The following is a 21346-nucleotide window of genomic DNA, read 5'->3' as shown; positions in this document are numbered from 1 at the left end:
CATGCTTCAAACGTCCTTTGAATAAATCTACCACATTGTCTAACCATTGTCTAGTGACATACTTGATTCATGGTTCAGACAAGAACAATATGATCATCCGCGACTCGACCACCCAAAAGATACTCGACCATTCTCTTCTTTTTTTTTATGGGTTTCTACAGTAAATGTCCTAAGTAATCTTCTGCCTCAAATGATTTGATGAGCATATCATCCAATCAAGGTGAGGTGGTTTTGAAACCAGTTTCTTATCTTGATCTTCTATATGAATGATGAATGGTTAGCTTATTTTATGTTAGGTGATTGTGAATGGTGAAGGGCCAAAGAGAAGTTGGAGATGTGATGCTGAGAATCTGATAGTCGTATTTTTTTTGGGCTTCTTGGTGAAGGAATCGCATGGATAGCTTTTATTTGCTTTGGATTAGGCTCGATACCACAGTGCATTGCTATGTACCCCATGAATTTTCTGGAACTTTCCTCGAATGAGCACTTGGAAGGGTTGAGCTTCATGTTGTATTTCCTCAGTATAGAGAATGCGTACCGTAAATGTCCTATCAGATCCTCTACCTCTAATGATTTGATGACGAATCGTCCAATCCATGTGAGGTGGTTTTGAAACCACTTTCTTATCTTGATATTCTATATGACATGATGCTGAATTATGATTGCACTGCAGGAAATGTGAGTATTGATAGCATCATATTATAGCGTTTTTGACAATTCTGCTATCGTATACTAAAACTTGATTTTTTAGTAGCGTTTGTCAATTTAAAAAGCTATATTTATTATCGCTGGAAAATAATAAATTTTAACCGCCTTAATTTGCTGAATGTAGGTTCCAACAATTAGAAAAAAAAAAATTTACCCCCAAAACACTTATCACATTCACTGAGATGGCTTTGTATTGTTTGTCAGAATCCTAAATTGGAGTCTCTTTCTTCACCTCTCTCTCGAACTCATCGTCTCCGTCTCTACTGCGTCGTGTTTGCCGGTCAGTTTCTTCATGGCTTCCATCGGACAAACCTCCAATATTGGTCGTTCACTTTCTCTTCTTAATTCTTTCTTAGGGTTTCGATTTGGGGGTTTTTAGGTTTGGGTTTTGATTTGTCTTGATTATCTGTTTCTGGGTACAGGGTTACGATTTTGTTAACAATTGTCGCAGCCTCTAACATCTCCTCAGCTCCTGCCGGTGTTAGTGACTCAATTCCGGTGAGTACTTGTAGATCAATCGTCAGACAGGTTGTTTCTTACTGATTTTGGGTCTGATTTTGATGCTGTATTCATAGCTTTAACAAGTTTTTTCGATATGATTTGTTTGATCTTGAACCAGTATTAAAGAGCTGCTTGTCTCAGTTTTGATTTGGTATCTCGTACGAGGTTGGGTTTGTATATTTATAGGCGTTATCAAGTAAAGATCCGATATTTGCTTAAAACAAGAACTCTGAAATGATTTAACTGGAAAAGACTCTGACTTTGCGAAAGCAACTCCGATTACAGATTTTTGAATGGTGCTTGATTTGTGATTTGACGAGTGATTAGATAAAAAGATGAATGCTTTACTCACTTTGTGTTTCCATGGTTATAGGTTTCTGCAAACGATGAAGTATTGTCTAGTGCTTATATCAAGGAGAAAACTTTGAAGAATCTGTCTAAGCAGCAGGTTTGTTCTAGACTGTTTTTACAACTGTTCTAAACTGCTGTGATGCTGGAGACGGTGGCAATTGGAATTCAATTACTGAATTGTGATTTCTTTCTTAGCTGATGGGACCTTATGCTATGAAGAAAGTCCAGATCCAGAACAAGGAGCAATTGGAATTGGTGCGGGTGGAGATCCATGTTTCATCATTATTCAATCAACCTAGCTGCTCTCTCCTTGGTAAATTTCTGTCTTTATGCTATGAAGAAAGTCCAGATTCAGATTAGATTTCTCATGTGCAGTTTTCTTTTGTTTAATTAAAGGTTATTAACCAGTTTCTTTGTTTCTAATTGATTTCTCTCTAAAGTATATTTTTTTTTGTGGTAGATAATGTTTGCAGAGGGCATGAGCAAACTTGAAGGCATAGGTTCAACAGAAAGAGAGCGCCTGTGGCCTGAGCTTGTGCAAAGTTTCAAAGATATTTTTCAGCGCCTTAAGGTAAATTCCAGAAACTGAGAAGTTTTTTTGCTTTATGTTCAGAGTATGGAACAAGAAAGCCAGGCAGCTCTATAGATTAAACAATGTCTATTAACTCAGTTTAAACCCTTTTCTCCTTACTATGTTTTATCATGTGTACTGATGCATAACTAAGCCTGTTATAAGCGCAGAAGGAGAAGAGGAAGAATACATAAACATTCTAAAAACAGAATGGCGATTAATCTTTACCATAGTTAAGAACCTGTAAGCTCTTACCTCTATAGCACGTGTTCCTTTAGTTCTGATTTGTGATATTGTTAACTTAGCTAGCTTTGCAGAGAAAATTGGAAGAGATGATGGTCGCTGGTCGTGGTGAGGAAAATGAAGATGGAGAAGCTGATGAGTATAAGACTTATGTTGTTAGTATAAGAATTTAATGTTGTTAGTGTAGATTCTATGTAAAATGTATGTTTTATGAATTTAATGCAATGTATATTTTGGTTATAAATCAATTTGCAGTTTAAATATTTCATCACAAAATCACAAGATAACACAACAACTAATATGATAAAAAAAGAAAAATCTAATACTAAAAACAAATTAGAAAAAAAACAAAAATAATATTTTTTACCTCAAGATCTAAACCCTAAACATGCCTTAAACCCCAACCCTAATATTTATAACCTCAAGATATATAAATGTAAAACTAAAGGATAAAAATGATAATTAAAGTTTCGTTATAATATATTTATATAATAGTTTATGGGTTTATATATTTAGTGTAATATTACTTTATGGAGTTTGGTGTACTTAAAACCCTAAACTCCAAAACTTATATCGTACTTTAAACTTTAAACTCTAAACTCAAAATTTTATTTTTTCACAATTCACTCTTAAAAAATTATTTCAAAAATTAAATCTAAGCCCCCAAACCTAATCTATAGACATACATATATATATCATACCCTAAATTAATCATATATCATAAACTCTAACTAATAAATTTGAAACTCTAATCTTCATTAAAACTCTAACACAGTTTCAAAGGTCCAAAATTTATTCATTTTAAAAATCTAATCTTAAATTTAAATCCTAAACTTCAAACACTAAATCTTAAAATCTACACTCTATATTTAATACCTTAAACCCCAACCTTAATCTCTACATAGAAAATCATAAATCCAATATTTACAAACTTATAATAGAAACTTTAAATTTAAACTCCAAGTATATTCTAAAACTCAAATCACATACTTAATCCTAAATCTTAACCCTAACCCCTAAACCACATATCTCATTTTAACATATATCTTAAAACATTAAATCTTAATTTTTAAATGAATTATATTTCTGTAAATAAATTAAAATTCCAAATAAAAAATTTAGATTTCGAAATTTTAATTATTATACCAAATTATTTTAAACTTGAATAATTTTTATAATAGCTATAAATAGATAAGAAGACAATTTGTATTTTTTTTTTAAACCATTGATTGATTTGAATCAAAGGCCCAAAATCACTCTTGTATCTATCCTCACCATTTTTTCCTATTGGTTAAAAAAATTTGTGTGTGGATTGATAATCTTAACCATAGATTAGATATTTTGAAGGGTTCAGATTAAATGTTTTTGTGTTTGTTTCTCTCTCTCTCACGCTTCTTAACCTTTTTTCTTCTTCTCTCTCTCTCTCTCTCTCTGAAACAAAGAACAACAAGATTCAAACCTCATCTTCGTCTCCACCACAGTTCGTTGTTACAACCACAGTTCCTAATCTCACAGATCTTGTCTCTGTAATCTCTATCTTCATCACCACTAAGCCATGTCACCACCAAACCTCGTCTTCGTCTCCACCCCGGTTCATCGTCGTTGCAACCACAGCTCTGCGGGTGTACGTGTTTTATTTATTTGTGACAAAGTTTTTATCTTCTACCGGTAACTTCTCTTGCACTCTCTGTCTCTCTCTCTCTCTCTCTCTATCCTAGTGTTCTGATTCTGGTTTTGCGTTTGTGTTCTTAGTTAAATAAAGTGGAGGAGGCTGAAGAAGCTTGGTGGTGGTGGTCTCGCCACCGACTCCATATCAGAAGAAGCATGGCTCGAGACAAGATGACAAAGGGCTGGTGATTCAAGAACAGAACATAACTCGTGCTCTGTTTTTTCTGTGGTGATGCGACGACAGCACTCTGGAGGCTGAAGGCGGATGCTCTGGAGGCTAGAGGCTGGAGGCTGGAGGCTAGAGGCGGAGGAATTAGGGTTGTAGGCAGAGGCTTAGATTTTTTTTTGTCGACAGGTAGAGGCTTAGATTAGGTTTAGCGTTTGGACAGATAAGGAAGCGCTATTATATATGACTCATAGCGTTTTTGTCGACAGGTAGAGGCTTAGATTAGGTTTAGGTTAATTACCTGTCCAAGAAGTTGATGATATGGGTGATGATATAGATGATGATAGTGTATATGTTAGGGATGATTGTGAAGGTTTATTAGTGGTAGATTGATGATATGTTGTATGCTTGTGTGATGGTTTGTATGAATGTGATAATATTGTGTTATGGGATTTGAATAATTATATTGATTTTTGGAATTTTAATAATTTATATTGTTTTTATTTCATATTTTTGAATTAATTATTTAAAAATCAATTCAATAATTATTATTAATTAATTTTGGGATAATTATAAAACTAATTAATAACACGAAACATTTGCTATCTTTGCTACTAGGAAAAATCAAATTATTTGGTTCTAATAACATTTATTAAACGTTATTATAAATACTAACAATTGCGAACACAAAAGCGCTATTGTTATACACTTAGTAATAGCACAGAGGAAAATCGCGATTAAATGGGTCGGACTTTTTATAACGGGTGATGTCAGAGCGTCCAAGGAAACGCTATTAAACCAAAATGATAGCGCTTTTCGTCCGCTATTACTAACCACATTTCCTGTAGTGTTGGTTAACTTGTTTTCTGTTAGGTTGACTGATTGTAATGGCTGATAGGTTGTTAGATACATGCTAACTGTTGCATAGGAATGCTTGAACTGTTAGAAGACTTAATGGATTTCCTTTTCTTGTGCGAGAGATTGATTAATTTTATTGACGCATTGGTTGTTGTGATTGTAATTTGTATGAGTTAGGTTGTTAGAAGAATTTAACAAGATAGGGTAATAGATGCATGTAATGAACTAAACAAAATGTGGGAGTATACGAGTATACGTATCGTGGAGATTATAAGAAAAGGCAATAAGATGGTTACATCAGCAACTCACGATCGCTCAAAAACGCCCAAGAACAAACCAACCATTATCGTATAACCCGGATAACGGAAATCTTATGTAAAACTAACCCATTAAAATCCTAAGTACTTTAGAAGTTATTTTCGGCATTGTCCAAAACCCAAGATCCGCAAATCTATCATCCGAAAAACTGGTACGACATTTTAACCGAGAAGTCAAATCCGACTCTCAACAAAAAACGTAAAAACAACCATGTCACCAAAACGCGTAAACATCTTTCGATAAAAGAAACATATTCTCGGAAAATTGGGAGACGTCGCAAAATCTTCGAAAATATATTCTCGACAAACAGTTTGTCCGCGACTAAAAACAACTCATTCATAAACATCCAATTACTCTTAGAAAAAACATTCGTCGATTGGCCCGATGAATACATTAGCCGTCTTAAACAAACGCATCGTGACCTCTCCTTCGATTGGTCCTCATACATCCGACTAGGATAAATAGCGCACTATAAAATAAATCCAAAATTTTGGTCAGCACTTTCAGGAGACTTAGAAATTGTCCTTGGAAAGATGCTCGATTCTTACCACACAAGTCATTTAAGCCGAGAACCTATCGTGGGCTTTAAATTGGTACGAATCAGGTTAAAATTGTACCCAAAAGCCGATTAGTCATCGCATAACCTTAAACCGAAAGTAAGCCTAGGTCTTGCACTAAACCCAGCACACTGGTCTTAAACATCTCAAGTCATGATATCTAACCGATACGAGATCCTAAAACATGTCTCTTCGTTCATATCTAAACTCTCGCAAACACTTCGCAAATATAAAAAATTGAACACTTGCAAGTAACGAATAGAACGATTCACAAAGAGTTAGGTACGAGATGAAAATAAAAGCATAGTTCATTTAGATAAAGCCGCAAAGCAACGGGGATTCAAAGCCACACACGGCCAGTCCCAATAAACATAAAAACAAGGCCACACTCAGTCAAACCATAGATAAAACAGCAACACTCGGCCTAAACAGATACGAATCTAAACATTAGATATAAATTTGAGGATACCTTCAAACATCAACGCCATTAGGCAACAGCCGCTCATGGATCAGACACATAATTCCCAAATAACGACCTTCAAAGCAAATGGCTGTCAGCCTCCGGAGGAGCAACATGCTGGTTCACTTCGCCAAAATCACAAGGAGGCCCCGCTCCGACTTCCTCCGAATCGAGCGACACGGGAATCTGAGCCCATTGTTCCCAAATCCTTTCTTCAATCTGTGGGATCATTGACCCATGTTCGCGTAGTTTTTCATGTGCCTCGACTGCTTGGCCATCTCCGACTCGAAAGAGTATTTTAGAGCCCATCATGAGGTATAACCCGCCAACAGTGCCGCGACATGAGCGATATTCGCCCATAGACTGATAGGATCTCTTCAGCTCTCCAAACTCGTTTGTAAACTATGCAAAGCGATTTTTCACAATCTCTGCAACCTCCTTCTTTCCCTTCCTAAATGCTCGGCGAACCTCCTTCGCAGACAATTCCTTCTTGCGACAAGAGTTCATCGCAGTCTCATCCTTCAAACGAGAAATCAATCTCTCGGCCTTCTCAGCCATAAACTGAGCTATACGCGCCTCTGAACGACTCGCGTTGAGAACATCATTCATGATGAGGAGACCCTGCGAAACTTTCAGAGTTAGTAAAAAATTTATTAACTTTCCCAAAAAAAAATCCAGAAATAAAGACTAGCCCCGTTGCACATCCTTGACGCTTTTCGAAACTATGACAACTCAGTAGATTTGCCCGCAGCCGAGGGCAGCCCGAAGTCAAAGAAATCATCCATGTTGGGATCCAAAGTGTCAAACCCCGGCAAGTTAACCTGATCGGGGCTACTCCCGCTACCCTGGCTGTCGAGAAAGTTGCGGAACAACTCATCTGTTCGATACTGCAACCCGTCAGCAACACCATTGCCCAACATCTATGGCAACGTGCTTGTCATTCGGAGATATTGACCTCTCTCTCTCGGCATTAGGAAAAAAGTCATTCATGCTCGGCTCCAATTCCTCCTCTGCTACCAAATCGGGTTGAAGTAAAGAACGATGATATGCTACCGCAAGACGAACTCTTTTTAGGGAAAATAACCCCAAAAATATGGTCCGCCCCGTAGGAGATTCCTAACGACGAGCAAATACTCAGTAGACTGAGGAAGAGGGTTAGTCACTGCAAAACAAAGGAAATAAATACAGGGTTAGACGTTTTCAAAAAATCTTTTGACAGATATCCGATCAAGATACCCTTTTGATTCCATCTACGCCTAAAGATAGGAATGCAGCTCTCCACAACAGACGCACTATCTAGACGCAAGAAGAAGTAGCTCTTCTTGAAATTGTGTGCATTAGAAGCAAATCCCTTGATTATCGCCATCTCATTATGAGGAATCAAGCGGCACATGAGCGATGTTGAAGACCCCATCGGTTTCAACAAGTCCTCAAGGTAATTAGCATCGAGAGTCATGCCCCGCTCGTAGCCCAGTACTAGAATCCCAATGAGGTGTGCAAGCCGCAGAGGGTGAATTTGCTTATCGACACCCCGAATCGATCCAACGTCTGAACGATGACCTCCGGAATAGGGAACCATAAATGGCATCGCAACAATTAGGCATCGTAGCATGTGAAGTAGCCACTCGGAGGTTTGTCGTAATGATCCCCAGACTTTGGAAGTCGAAACTCTTACCGTGTTGGGAACATGGTAAAAACGTCTAATGATATCAAGGTACACAGGACAGCTCTTGCTCGGACAGCCTTCAACTTGATGATAACGACCTTTGGGATGGTACCACAACTCCGTAGGTGGATCCTTCATATCACACGTAGGCGACCAGTATGTGTCGGCCTCATCAGGATCCACAGAATGTGCTACAAACTCAACCTTCGGGACAATTTCACCTTGTTGAGTTTGGAGAATATCAGGATCAAAGTTGGAAGGCAAAACTCTATTTAAAGCTTTTTTCTCTAAAGACATGATCAAAATAAAAACAACAAGAGAAAAAGAAGGAAGAGAGAAATTTCTTATACTTTAGAAGTTCTTGTGGAAGTAAGGAAGTGAACATCTTGGAAACTTTCTTTTTCATACTTATAGGAAAGAAAATTTTTACTATTCACCTTCGGACTTTCAGCCATCAATCCTGCCAAACTTACCTAGCTTGCCTAACTTGCCTAACCGCTCGCAAGGTCAAAACACGACACTAACAAGCTGGTGGGGGGGGGGGGGGGGGGCTATAACTGTTGGGATCAAAATCAGTTGCGACGGAATTAACATCTGAAAGTATCGAAGAAACAATTGGCGGAAAAATCAAAATAAGAACTTGTTAAAAATTCAAAAAAAGAATTATACGAAGAGTTCTCGAGAAAGATTACTCAATCTTTAGAACAAACGATTCTCGAGCATCGAAGCAACTAAGCGAGCATTGTCATACCCACCGGGAAGCCAGCCGACTCGCCATCTGGCGAGTTGGAGAAGGTTCATCCAGCTCCCCCAATGGCAAGTTGAACTGATTAATCCAACTCACCATTGGGCGAGTTGGAGAAGCCCCGTCCAACTCGCCCAATGGTGATTTGGATCATACAATCCAACTGCCCATTGGGCGAGTTGGGCGACCCTCATCAAACTCGCCCAATGGCGAGTTGGGTCAACAAACCAATTCGCCATTGGGCCAGTTGGAGAATCCGAAACCAACTCGCCATTGGGCGAATTGGATTGATCAAATCCGCCTCATCTTTAAACCCTCGTAGCTTCCTCCTTCGAGCCTAGACTGAATTGTCTCCTGTTTCGTCTCAATTGGAGTTACCGTTGGAAACTTACGACAAAAACCGCAAAGACATGTTTTCTCGTAAAAGATCAAATTGATCGTATCAAACGACGACAGTTAACTAAACACCTAGGTCATATCCTTGTTACGATCAATTTGAGTTATTTTAAAAAAAAATTTTACTTTGCATCGAAGGTTGTCTACCGATAAGATCGCAAAACGTCTGAAATCAAAAAATGGCCCAAGGGGTCTAAAACGCGACTTAGAGCCCAGTTACGATTTTTTAATGAAACTAATCAAAAAGTACTATGACGGTTTAACTATTACTCGCAGGAGAAAATAAATGTCAAGTTTGAAGATAAATGTTAAGTTTCCGAAGATAATCATGAAGATCGAAGGAAATGGAATATTTCCACAAGATGATAAACTCGACTTGGGGGAGAAAAGAAAAGGAAGAACCGACCTAAGGAAGAGTATATAAAGGGTGCTGAGGTGAGTGCCGCAAAAGAGAACTTCTGGATACACACAGAAAATTCAGCACTTAGAGCAATTTAGGCATTTTCCGTTTTTATTATCGGACTACACTCAATTAGGTTTAGAAGTCTTAGGTACTTAGAACTAGGGAACCCGCCAATAGCTCTTGCAGCCGAGGCTTTACCTATTGTAATCCCTTATACGCAAATTCAGAATAAGATCTTCTTGCTCTCTTTTCATTTTTATCAATTCACAATTTCGTCTGTTTTCATTATCTGATTGCTTAACGTTGGTTTAGCAGAAATCCGAGACCTCTGGGAAAGTTAGGGTTTCTTAACTTTTCTTATTTTCACGGAAATCTACAGTGTGAATTTCGGTTCCCACAGTGCGTGACTATGTACCCTATGAATTTCTTGGAACTTACCTCGAATGAGAACTTGGAAGGGTTGAGCTTTATGTTGTATTTCCTCAATATAGAGATTGCCTACCGTAAATGTCCTATCTGATCTTACGTATCTAATGATTTGATGAGCATATCGTCGAATCCAGGTGAGGTGGTTTTGAAACCAGTTTCTTATCTTCATCTTCTATATGACCTGATGCTGAATTATGATTGGTTAGCTTGTTTTCTGGAAGGTTGATTGATTGTAATGGCTGATAGGTTGTTAGATACATGTTAACTGTTGCATAAGAATGCTTGAACTGTTAGAAGACTTAATGGATTTCCTTTTCTTGATACAAGAGATTTTTGATTTTATTGACGTATTGGTTGTTGTGATTGTAATTTGTATGAGTTAGGTTGTTAGAAGAATTAAGAAAAGATAGGGTAATAGATGCATGTAATGAACTAAACGATTTTGTTAAACATGAAAATATGTGATGATTATCAATGGTGAGGGTCCAAAGAGAAGTTGGAGATGTGATTCCGAGTATTAGTCGTGAAATAAACCTTCTCAGGGCTGCCATTCTTCCTGTCAATTTCTGTATTTTCTTATGGCCTCTTGGTGAAGGAACCGCATGGGTTGTTTATATTTGCTTCGGATTAGCCTCGATATCACGGTGCGTGACTATGTACCCCATGAATTTCCTGGAATTTACCTCGAATGAGCACTTGGAAGGGTTGAGCTTCATGATGTATTTCCTTAGTGTGGAGAATGCCTACCGTAAATGTCATATTTGATCTTCTGCCTCTAGTTATTTGATGAGGATATCGTTTATGTAAATCTTCATGTTTGGGCCTAAATATTCAGCAAACATCATATTTATCAGCCTTTTGTAGGTAAAGCATTTATTTTTCAGGCCAAAAGCATAACCTTGGTATATGTCCCTAGACGTCATGAATGAATTTTTCTCTTGGTCGTCTGGATGCATGAGAATATGGTTTTACCCGGAGAAAGTATCCATGAAGCTCGTCAACTAGCTTATCAATATGAGGTAAAGGGAAAAAATCTTTTTGGCAAGAATTGTTGAGGTCGGTAAAGTCTATACAGACTCAACATTTTCTATTATGCTTGCTGACCACTAAAATGTTGGCCAGCCAATACGGGTATTGCAACTATCGTTTGAACCTGACAGCAAATAAATATTTGACTTCATTGTTGATGATGGCATTCCGTTCAAGAGTGAATTTCCTTTTTTTCCTCATTGGTTGGTATAGAGAGTCAACTTCCAGCTTGTGCATAATTACTTTTGGGTCAAGCTAAGCAGTCGGAGTTAGGCCGAATAAAATCTATCAATCTATGCCTATGCCTAATGCTCGTTGGTAGTTTGAAACCTATTTTGTGATTCCTTCTGGAATCTCCCTTGATTGAAGGTTTCTCGTCGAGTTCCTCAACCTTTGGCTCTTCTGTGAGTATAGCTAGAGGTTTTTGTTGTAATTTTTATAAGACATTGGTTGTGCCTTTGAGGGTTGTCTGGTAGCACGAGCAAGAGTTTTCCTCATCTCCTTTGATTTCTTTGATGCTCTAGGGAGTAAGAACTTTTACTACCTGGTGGAGAGTAGAAGGCAAGACTCCCATGTCGTGGATTCAGGAGCATCCCATTATCATGTTGCATGAGGAGGTGTAGTGGATTACCATGAATTTTGTAGGCATGTTCTCTCCTTCTTCGTAAACAAGGAGTACAACTCCTCCTAATATTTGTTTAACCTTTTTGTTGAACCCTATAAATGGAGTGCCATTCCGGGTCAGAGCTTCCTTTTCGAGTTCTAAGTCGTTTGTATGCTGCATGAAAATGATGTTAGTGGAGCTTCCGTTATCCACTAGTATCCTTGATATCTTTCATATTTTCATTGTGTTATTCACTCGCCCATGTGCATTTTGATCATATAGACTAGGAATTAGCCATGTTTAGGTTTCATTTTGCATACATAAGTCTTTATTAGGTATTGGAGCACCGCATGGAGTTCTCGGAGACATTTGAGTGAATTTGGAGCTCAAAAGAGGTGTAAAGGTGATCATTGGACGAGCAGAGCGTTGGGAGCGACCCTCCCGGAGCGACCCTCCCGGAGCGACACCGTCAGGTCGCTCTCTGACCTGCCTTATCAGAGCGACCTTACCAGAGCGACGCGGAGAAGTCGCTCGCGTTTTCATCGCTCGGAGACACGAAAACGGGCCCGGAGCGACACCGTCAAGTCGCTCTGACCTGCCTAATCAGAGCGACCTTACCAGAGCGACGCAGAGAAGTCGCTCGCGTTTTCATCGCTCGGAGACACGAAAACGGGCCCGGAGCGACGTCTCGCAGCGACCCCTCCAGGTCGCTCCTGAAGCCTGGAGCGACCTCTCGGAGCGACTACTGGAGGTCGCTGCGCCCCTCTTGTTTGTTCGAATTCATGTTTACTCAAGGGCCTTTTAGTCATTTCATTATGCACGTTTTTACTTTCTAAACCTAAGTTTAAGTACCTTTTGTAAGCGAAGGAGGCAGATTATCTTTTATCTTGGAAAAAAACCACCAAAAACCTCTGGAAATAGTTCATCTCTTTGATTCATTTGATCATATGTTATCCTGTTGATTTCTAATCTATTATCTATATTTCTCTACATGATGAATCTGAAATCCAATATGGGTTTAAGAGGAATCATGAAGAGTAGTGAGTAATCCACTCTTGAATTCATGGGTTAGGGAGATTAAGGGTGATTAGGCTACATCTAGGATGTTATAGTGTAGATCCTTCTTATTCCTTGCTAGTAGAGTATTCATAATGTATCTTCTGAGTTGGCCTCTCAAAAGTTGATCTTTAGGCATTTCCCACCCACAAGGTGTTTGATGAAATGCCTGAGACAACTCTCCTAAGCTTTTAACATACTTTACCAAAGACATTTATTGTTAAAAGTGTTAAGATAGCCAATAGACTTGTTAGTAGTGATTGCTTTCATATTATTCAAACAAAGACATTTGATGTTTGAAATATGTTAGTAGATGAACATTCATCTAGACATAGAGTTTATTTAAGATTGTGTCTAGGCTTAAGGTTGATAGTTTGATTGATCATTTGCCATCCTTAATTCGAAACTTGATCACCCAAGGTCTAATTCCTATACCCATGAGTTCTCTTTTATCATAACCAAAGAAAGTCACTTCTTTTATTGTTTTATTGTTCTGTTATTGCATTCTATTATTAGTAGTAGTTTAAAACCATCCAAATTATCTGTTGCACTTAGATTAAGCACGTACTTGCATTCTCGGTGCTTTGAATCCCTTAGAATTGGTTCGACATTCACTTATACTACAACATTTGTCTTAGGAGCCTTGAAAACTCTTAACATCAAATTGGCGCCGTTGCCAAATTCTGAGTAGATTTCAACATTGAGATTTAGTCACTTGCTTAAGACTAAGTCATTTTTATTTTATTTTGTTACTGATTCTCCTTCTTCACCTTCCTTTAACTTTCAGGTGTATGAACTTGAGGAGCATGGGTCCATCAAACCTAGTTCCAAGAGTTGCAGACATCAGAACTTTAGAGAGAGAGTGTGCTAGAGCGAGAATAGAAGAAGACAAACAGGCTCACTTGCAGAGATTGGATATTGATATGGCAGATCAACCGCAAGGGCTAGAACACCCACAACGAGCAGCTCGACCCATTGACACTTATGACCGCCCCAACATTCATGGTCATAGACTGGGAATCCGAGCACCGGCCGTGGCAGCTAACAACTTTGAGATCAAATCAGGACTCCTCAACGTGATCGAGAACAACAGGTATCATGGCTTGGCTTTAAAGGACCCATTTGATCACTTGGACAGGTTCGACAGCTACTGTAGGTTGTCAAAAACCAATGGTGTGTCAGAGGACGCCTTAAAGCTCAAGTTATTCTCTTTCTCTTTGGGGGATAAGGCACATTAGTGGGAGAAGTCTCTACCCAGCGACTCTATCACCACCTGGGATGACTGCAAGAAAGCATTTTTGGAGAAGTTCTTCTCTACTTCAAGAACTGCTAAGCTGAGAAATGAGATTTCCAGCTTTCAACAGAAGAACTTGGAAGGATTCAGTGAAGCCTGGGAGAGATTCAAGGGCTACCAAGCTCAATGCCCACACCATGGTTTCTCTAAGGAAAGCTTGCTGAGCACATTCTACAGGGGTGTTCTTCCTAAGTACAGAGCCAGATTAGATACAACTAGCAATGGGTTCTTCTAAGGAAGAACTGAGGAAGATGCAGAGGAGCTGGCAGACAACATGGTAAAGAGTGACGCAGTCTACAGTGGAGACCACGACAGAGGCAGTAGAACAGATGACAAGCAAACGAGGAAGGAGTTAAAGGCTCTACAGGATAAGATAGACATACTCATTGCTGATAAATCCACCCAAGAGCAGCTGAACTTTGTTGGTAACCCAAACCAAGAGACACCACCTGTTGTCAATGAGGTTGAGGGTTTGGAAGGTCAAGGAGAGCTGTGTTTCATCAACAACAATGGCAGTTGGCACAAGAAAGAGCCCAACTTTCAGTACAACAACTACCAACAGAAATCCTATCCTAACAACCAACATTGTGGTTATCAGCCTAGGAACAACCAGCAAGGCAACTATCAGCCTCAGCAAAACCCTCCTCTTGGTTTCTCCAACAAAGGGAACCAGTCTTCTCAACAACAAGCTAATCCTTCTACCTCTACTCCTCAGGAAAGCAGCACTGATGTTCTACTGAAACAGATCTTGGAATCTCAGACTAGAAGTGAGAAGCAGGTTGGATATGAGTTGAAGAACCTTCACTCCAAGATTGATGGAAGTTACAATGAGCTCAACAACAAGTTCAAGGCTTTGGAAAACAAGTTTGCTTCCATGACCACTCACCATAATCGCCAGCAAGGGTCTCTACCTGGAAAATCTGAGCAAAATTCCAAGGAGTATTGCAATGTTGCCCTCTCTACTACTTATTTAGGGATTGAATTGAGTAACCACAAGAAAGAGGTAGATGAAATTGTTCGATTGGTGTTTGGAACAGAGATTGAACAGGTTGAGCATCTAATTGTAGCAACAACTGAGGCAAATATTGTGGAGGAAGCCGGCAAAATTGTTGAAGCAAAGATTTTTAAGGGAGATGAACCCAGGGCTGAGAAACCAGTTGCGAAGAGAGCTGACCAGAAGATGAAAGAGGTCAAGCTAGAGGACACCACTGAGGTTGAGCAGTCACCCTATGACAAGCCCCCATTTCCACAAAGGGTCATCACCAAAGCTCAAAAGAAGGTGATTTCCAAGTTCAGAAAAGACCTAAGTGATATTGGACTTAAGTTTCCAGCGATTTCGGGTATGCGTGAGGCTCATGTCCAAATGATGCTCATTAAGGACATTGTAGACCACCAAGCAGAAGTAGCAGAGCTTCTCAACATCTCAACTTTGAAACTTGATCCACCAGTCACACCAAAGTTTCTCCCTAAACTAGAATCCCAAGGGAAGTTCACCTTGTCTTGCTCCCTTGGTAAGCTCACCTTTGATGATGCTCTTGTTGATCCTGGTGTAAGTGTGAATGTGATCTCAATGGAGATGGTGCAGAGTCTTGAGATTGAACACATGGAGCCAGATACTTCCTCTCTCACGTTTGGGGATTCTTCTTCTACTACCCCTATTGGTCTCATCAAGGACTTCCCTTTGAAGATTGGATCTTGCACCATCCCTATAGACCTCACTGTCTTGAAGATGGCAACTGAAAACAGAATTCCATTGATCCTGGGCACACCATTCCTTACTACTGTGGGTGCTTGCATCGATTTTGCCAACAAGAAGGTCACACTCCTCAATGTGAACAAAGCTGTCTCTTACCCAATTCAGTCTCCACTGGATGTTGAGTATTGTGGAACCATCACTTATGGAGACCCCTCCATTGAGAAGATCAAGGATGCAGTGGTTGTTAGTAAGAAAGAAAGTCTTGATGGAAAGTCCTCTAAAGAGATATGTGATGTGCACTTGAAAAGTGCTAAAAAGGAGGAGGTGAGTCGAGCCACAAAGGCTGCTCATGAAAAGAAGGCCACATGGACTCATCAACTCCAAGATGATCCAATCAAGCTTCAAGAGCCTCTCTCTCAGGTTCTCACCATCACTCTTGAAGGTGGGAAGGATCCTCCTTCTCCACTTTCCACTTGAGGTACCACTCCACCACCTTTCCATTGTATATACCAGTTTTTTCTTTGCATTTATCTCTCTTTTAGGTATCTCTTTCAACTTACTAACACAGAGACTGTGTGAACTAAGTTTGGGGGAGGTACCAAGTATTTGATCATGTTTGCTTTCATGAATTTGCATTGAGTCTTGCACACATACCTTTTTGCATAAAAAAAACATATAGATTGCATCACTTGCATTTTTAGGAGAGTCTAGAGCATATATGTTGCATTCACTTGCATTGGGAGCAATGATTTAAGATGCCTTGTAAAGAACACTATCTCACACTCGAGTAGCTATTGCATCTCTCAAAAAGCCTTGTATGTTTCGAGCCTTGAAAACTCTTCCTGAATCTCATTAGTTGCTGAAACTCAATCTTTGAAGCCAACTACAACCTTATTTGAACTGAACGAACTTAATGCTTCTTGCTCATGGTCCCTTGTGTACTGAGTCATGGATATACACACTTGAGTTGTCACATCCTTTATGCCAATCTTTTTGACAAACTCGAGTGGTACACCACTCCCAGAACCCTTTCCTCCTTTTAAGCTTTCATTGTTTGATGAGTGAGATCTTTTTCGGAAAGTCTTACATGTGCATAATGTTGAGAGTATCGGGAACGACAATGCTTGATCTTCATTCCTGCTAGATTAGACACTCTAGTGTCTAGCTATAGGTGGGGGTGGGCATTGTGATTATAATTTGGAAGCATGAAAAGTTCGAAGGAAAAGAATAGAATCTTTGTGTTTAAATGGATAATCTTATTGGAATTAGTAGATAAACATCTAGCTCGAGTTTATGAAAAGTCTTGGCCCCCGAAAAAAAAAAAAAAAGGGGCTAGCAAAGTTGTTAGGAGCTAAGATTGTTTTGAAGTTGAGGAAAATCCTTTATAGATTTCAAAGAAAAAGAGTTTTATGTGCAAAGTGTTCTTGGGTTCTTTTGGTGAGAGATGTGAGTTGGGTTTGACATTGGGAAGTGATTGTGTAACTTGGATGTTTGGGAAAAGGGTAGAACAATGGAGATTGAGCATTGTATGCATTAGTTGGTCCCTTTCTTAGATATATTATGTGCAATGTCAAGGCTACTTGTCTTGAGAGTAAACCACCTTAAAAGATCATGTATCTTGAACCTCTTGACTCACTTGAATAAAAGTCTTCCCTTTACCCAACCAAATGATTTGGACCAATTGACCATTTGCAAGAATTCACTTGATGTTTTATGCTTAATGAATGTGAGAGTTGGTTGATTTGAATGTGTGGATGCTTGATGATGATTGTAAGGGCAAAAAGAGTTGAGATAGGCCTAGAGAAGCTAGAGTATAATAAGAGAGTATGCTCATGTTGGATTTAAATGTTGAATTGAGTGCTAGATGTGTTTCTTTTGGCCATGAGCTCCCACCTTCAAACCTCTCTCCCTATAAGTTCTAGAAAGTTCACTTGTGGACAAATAAAAGAACAAGTTTGGGGGAGTTGATATCTTGCATATTTTCATTGTGTTATTCACTCACCCATGTGCATTTTAATCATATAGACTAGGAATTAGCCATGTTTAGGTTGCATTTTGCATACATAAGTTTTTATTAGGTATTGGAGTACCGCATGGAGTTCTCGGAGATATTTGGGTGTATTTGGAGCTCAACAAAGGTGTAAAGGTGATCATTGGACGAGCAGAGCGTTGGGAGAGACCCTCCCGGAGCGACACCGTCAAGTCGCTCTGACCTGCCTTATCAGAGCGACCTTACCAGAGCGACACGGAGAAGTCGCTCGCGTTTTCATCCCTCGAAGACACGAAAACGGGCCCGGAGCGACCTCCCGGAGCGACACCGTCAAGTCGCTCTCACATGCCTTATTAAAGCGACCCTACCAGAGCGACGCGGAGAAGTCGCTCGTGTTTTCATCGCTCGGAGACACGAAAACGGGCCCGGAGCGACGTCTCGCAGCGACCCCTCCAGGTCGCTCCCGAAGCCTGGAGCGACCTCTCGGAGCGACTACTGGAGGTCGCTGCGCGCCTCTTGTTTGCTCGAATTCATGTTTACTCAAGGGCCTTTTGGTCATTTCATTATGCACGTTTTTACTTTCTAAACCTAAGTTTAAGTACCTTTTGTAAGCGAAGGAGGCAGATTATCATTTATCTTGGAAACAAAACCACCAAAAACCTCTGGAAAAAGTTCATCTCTTTGATTCATTTGATCGTATATTATCCTGCTGATTTCTAATCTATTATCTATATTACTCTACATGATGAATCTGAAATCCAATATGAGTTTAAGAGGAATCATGAAGAGTAGTGAGTAATCCACTCTTGAATTCATGGGTTAGGGAGATTAAGGGTGATTAGGCTAGATCTAGGATGTTATAGTGTAGATCCTTCTTATTCCTTGCTAGTAGAGTATTCATAATGCATCTTCTGAGTTGGCCTCTCAAAAGTTGATCTTTAGGCATTTTCCACCCACAAGGTGTTTGATGAAATGCCTGAGACAACTCTCCTAAGCTTTTAACATACTTTACCAAAGACATTTGTTGTTAAAGGTGTTAAGATAGCCAATAGACTTGTTAGTAATGATTGCTTTCATATTATTCAACCAAAGACATTTGATGTTTGAAATATGTTAGTAAATGAACATTCATCTAGACATAGAGTTTGTTTAAGATTGTGTCTAAGCTTAAGGTTGATAGTTTGATTGATCAGTTGCCATACTTAATTCGAAACTTGATCACCCAAGGTCTAATTCCTATACCCATGAGTTCTCTTTTATCATAACCAAAGAAATTCACTTCTTTTATTGTTTTATTGTTCTGTTATTGCATTCTATTATTAGTAGTAGTTTAAAACCATCCAAATTATCGGTTGCACTTAGATTAAGCACGTACTTGCATTCTCAGTGCTTTGAATCCCTTAGAATTGGTTCGACATTCACTTATACTACAACATTTGTCTTAGGAACCTTGAAAACTCCTAACATCAATTCTCTTCACCAACAATTTACCATCGTAAGAGACACGACCATGGCGTCATGGTGAGGAGCCCTGAATTTCTCCTGCTCCTTTGCTATGAAGCTTATTTCGTTGGTTCCCACGAGCATGTGTTTCACATTCCCGGTTCCTTGCCATTCTTGGCGTCTCTGGTGCTTTTCTTTGCAGCTGCATGCATGATGTATTATGTAGATTACCTTATCTTGTCGAGGTGGTGAGCAGGAGGGCAACTGGCCAGTTGGTCGTTCTCCTCCATGTTGTTGAGGAGATTATTGGCTATGTTGGAAACAAATTCCAAAATTGATCTTTTATTTAGTAGCTTGTTGACTTTCATCTTCAGTCAGATTCAGTCTTGTGTTTTTTGACCTTGGTCATTGCGGAATTCATACCATAGATTCGAATTTCAGAGTGTTTCTGGTGATTTTATCTTCTGAGGCCACTTGACATGCGAGCCCATTTGCCTTATAACGTTGAAAAATTCCGGTTTCGATAAGGAGGGATTGGAGGTGTCTGTCAGGTTGACATTGTCATTCCATCAGCTTTTCCTATTGGTCAGTTGTGGAATCTTGCACGATTCATACCTCGTGATTATTTCTCATGATCTATAGGTCGGTTGTTGTATCTACTCGGGTCTTCTTTTTATGGGAGCGTCTGGATCGATACCTCGAATCTTCTTCCCATTTTACCTGTCCCACGCCGGGGACAATACGTCTTTCATGGTTCTACACTTGTATTTGGCCAGTTCCTTGTACATGCCCCCATCAGGAAGCATGCCTCTCTTGATGGTGGAGATAGCAGTCGAGGTGGTACATATAGGGATGGATACATTTTCCTGGTTGAAGCGCACTGTGTAGCTTCCCAGTGGTTCAGCTCGATGATGTCAGATATCTTATAGATCGTAAAACATTTTTTCTAGGTTCCCATTTCTCGCAAACTGCTCTACAAACTGGTGGTTAGAATTGCAAAGGAGTGTATTGATCTGCTAGGCATGTAGATGTACCATTGTAGGGCATGTTTGGTCAAAGTTGAGCCAAAACCCTTGCACATGGTAGCTTCTCGAAGTGATTTCTCGATAGATATAGTAAGAATTCATTGTTTATATTGAGCCACATGATTATTTGGGTCATCGCTTCCGTAATACATTCTCATGTTTGGAAAGGGGAATTCAACAATTATGGAGATGATGCAATGTGATTTCATCCTCATTTTGGAGAGTGGCGATCTTCTCATTAGTTTTTCACCATGATATGACTCATAAGGAAGATATGTTGTTTTCCATCTTGACGTGATGATTTCACATGCATAGCCAAAGAAGAAGAAATTGAAGATGTATATTATGTATTAGTACACAAAGTATTACATGAGTTAGTGCATGTGTGTATCAGGAAGATTGATGTGTTGGAGTTCGTGTTTTGTGATGTCTGTGAATTTGTTAAGCTTAAAAAAAATAGTAATATTTTCATTGAAAAGTTTACATTAATTGTCAATAATATTATTTGAGCAGAAAAAGAAAAGGAGTTATATTTGGAGAGAAAAAAAAACTTGCCTAGAAAAAAATTGGCGTGTAAGTTCGTGCTTGCTACGAAAGCATGGCATCCATCATGACGAACATAAGCTCTAAAAAAATAAGAAAACTGAGGGTATTGTGTTCGTGCTTGTGTGATCAATCATTTGGAATTAGTGTTGTGATATGAGTGTTAAAGTATTTGTTGAAATACCTTCGTGTTTGGAAAGATTGAAGTCTAGGCTCTAATTGGAATTTTAGCATAGGAATTAGTTAATTCTAAAAACGTCTAACAATAGAAAATAGCGTATTACAGGAAAGTTGTTTCTGTTCCTTTCATTCTAATGAATTAAAAAAAAAATTATGTCTTACTATTTAGGGAAGATTACTAAAATAACACACATTTTATGAGTAATGACTAGAATAACATACTTTTTTTTTTAATTACTAGACTATTTTTTATGCCCAGAATGTCCTTGTTTTCTTTGTTAACAAAAAAGAAAATTTACAAAAAAAAAATTTACAGAAAAAAAATATTTTCGAAATATATAAATAAGTCTACTATTAAAACTCTGTGACATGTAATGGCAGTTTTATTAGTACGTGACAGATTAATATTTTTCAACAAACTTATTGTGGCAGATTTTATATCGTTA

General features: G+C 39.0%; 1 protein-coding gene and 1 non-coding gene across 2 annotated transcripts; one reads left to right on the top strand and one right to left on the bottom strand.

Moving 5' to 3' along the window:
* Positions 1–454: 454 nt before the first annotated feature.
* Positions 455–2637, top strand: LOC106393392. Its single transcript, XM_013834093.3, has 8 exons — positions 455–598; positions 847–1031; positions 1131–1206; positions 1583–1657; positions 1756–1873; positions 2021–2131; positions 2302–2374; positions 2449–2637. Exons 1-6 carry the CDS (start codon positions 455–457, stop codon positions 2050–2052), a joined length of 630 nt encoding a protein of 209 aa, XP_013689547.2. The 3' UTR covers positions 2053–2131; positions 2302–2374; positions 2449–2637.
* Positions 2638–14060: 11423 nt separating this feature from the next.
* On the bottom strand, positions 14061–14167 carry LOC125582624. The gene has a single exon (XR_007320081.1). It is a non-coding gene; the product is annotated as a small nucleolar RNA R71 (small nucleolar RNA).
* Between the last annotated feature and the right edge of the window lie 7179 nt (positions 14168–21346).

The sequence above is a fragment of the Brassica napus genome, chromosome C2, assembly GCF_020379485.1.
Source record: "Brassica napus cultivar Da-Ae chromosome C2, Da-Ae, whole genome shotgun sequence".
Classification (NCBI taxonomy): domain Eukaryota; kingdom Viridiplantae; phylum Streptophyta; class Magnoliopsida; order Brassicales; family Brassicaceae; genus Brassica; species Brassica napus.
Note: the sequence above shows the minus strand (reverse complement) of the source record. Positions and strands in the feature narration are given on the sequence as shown.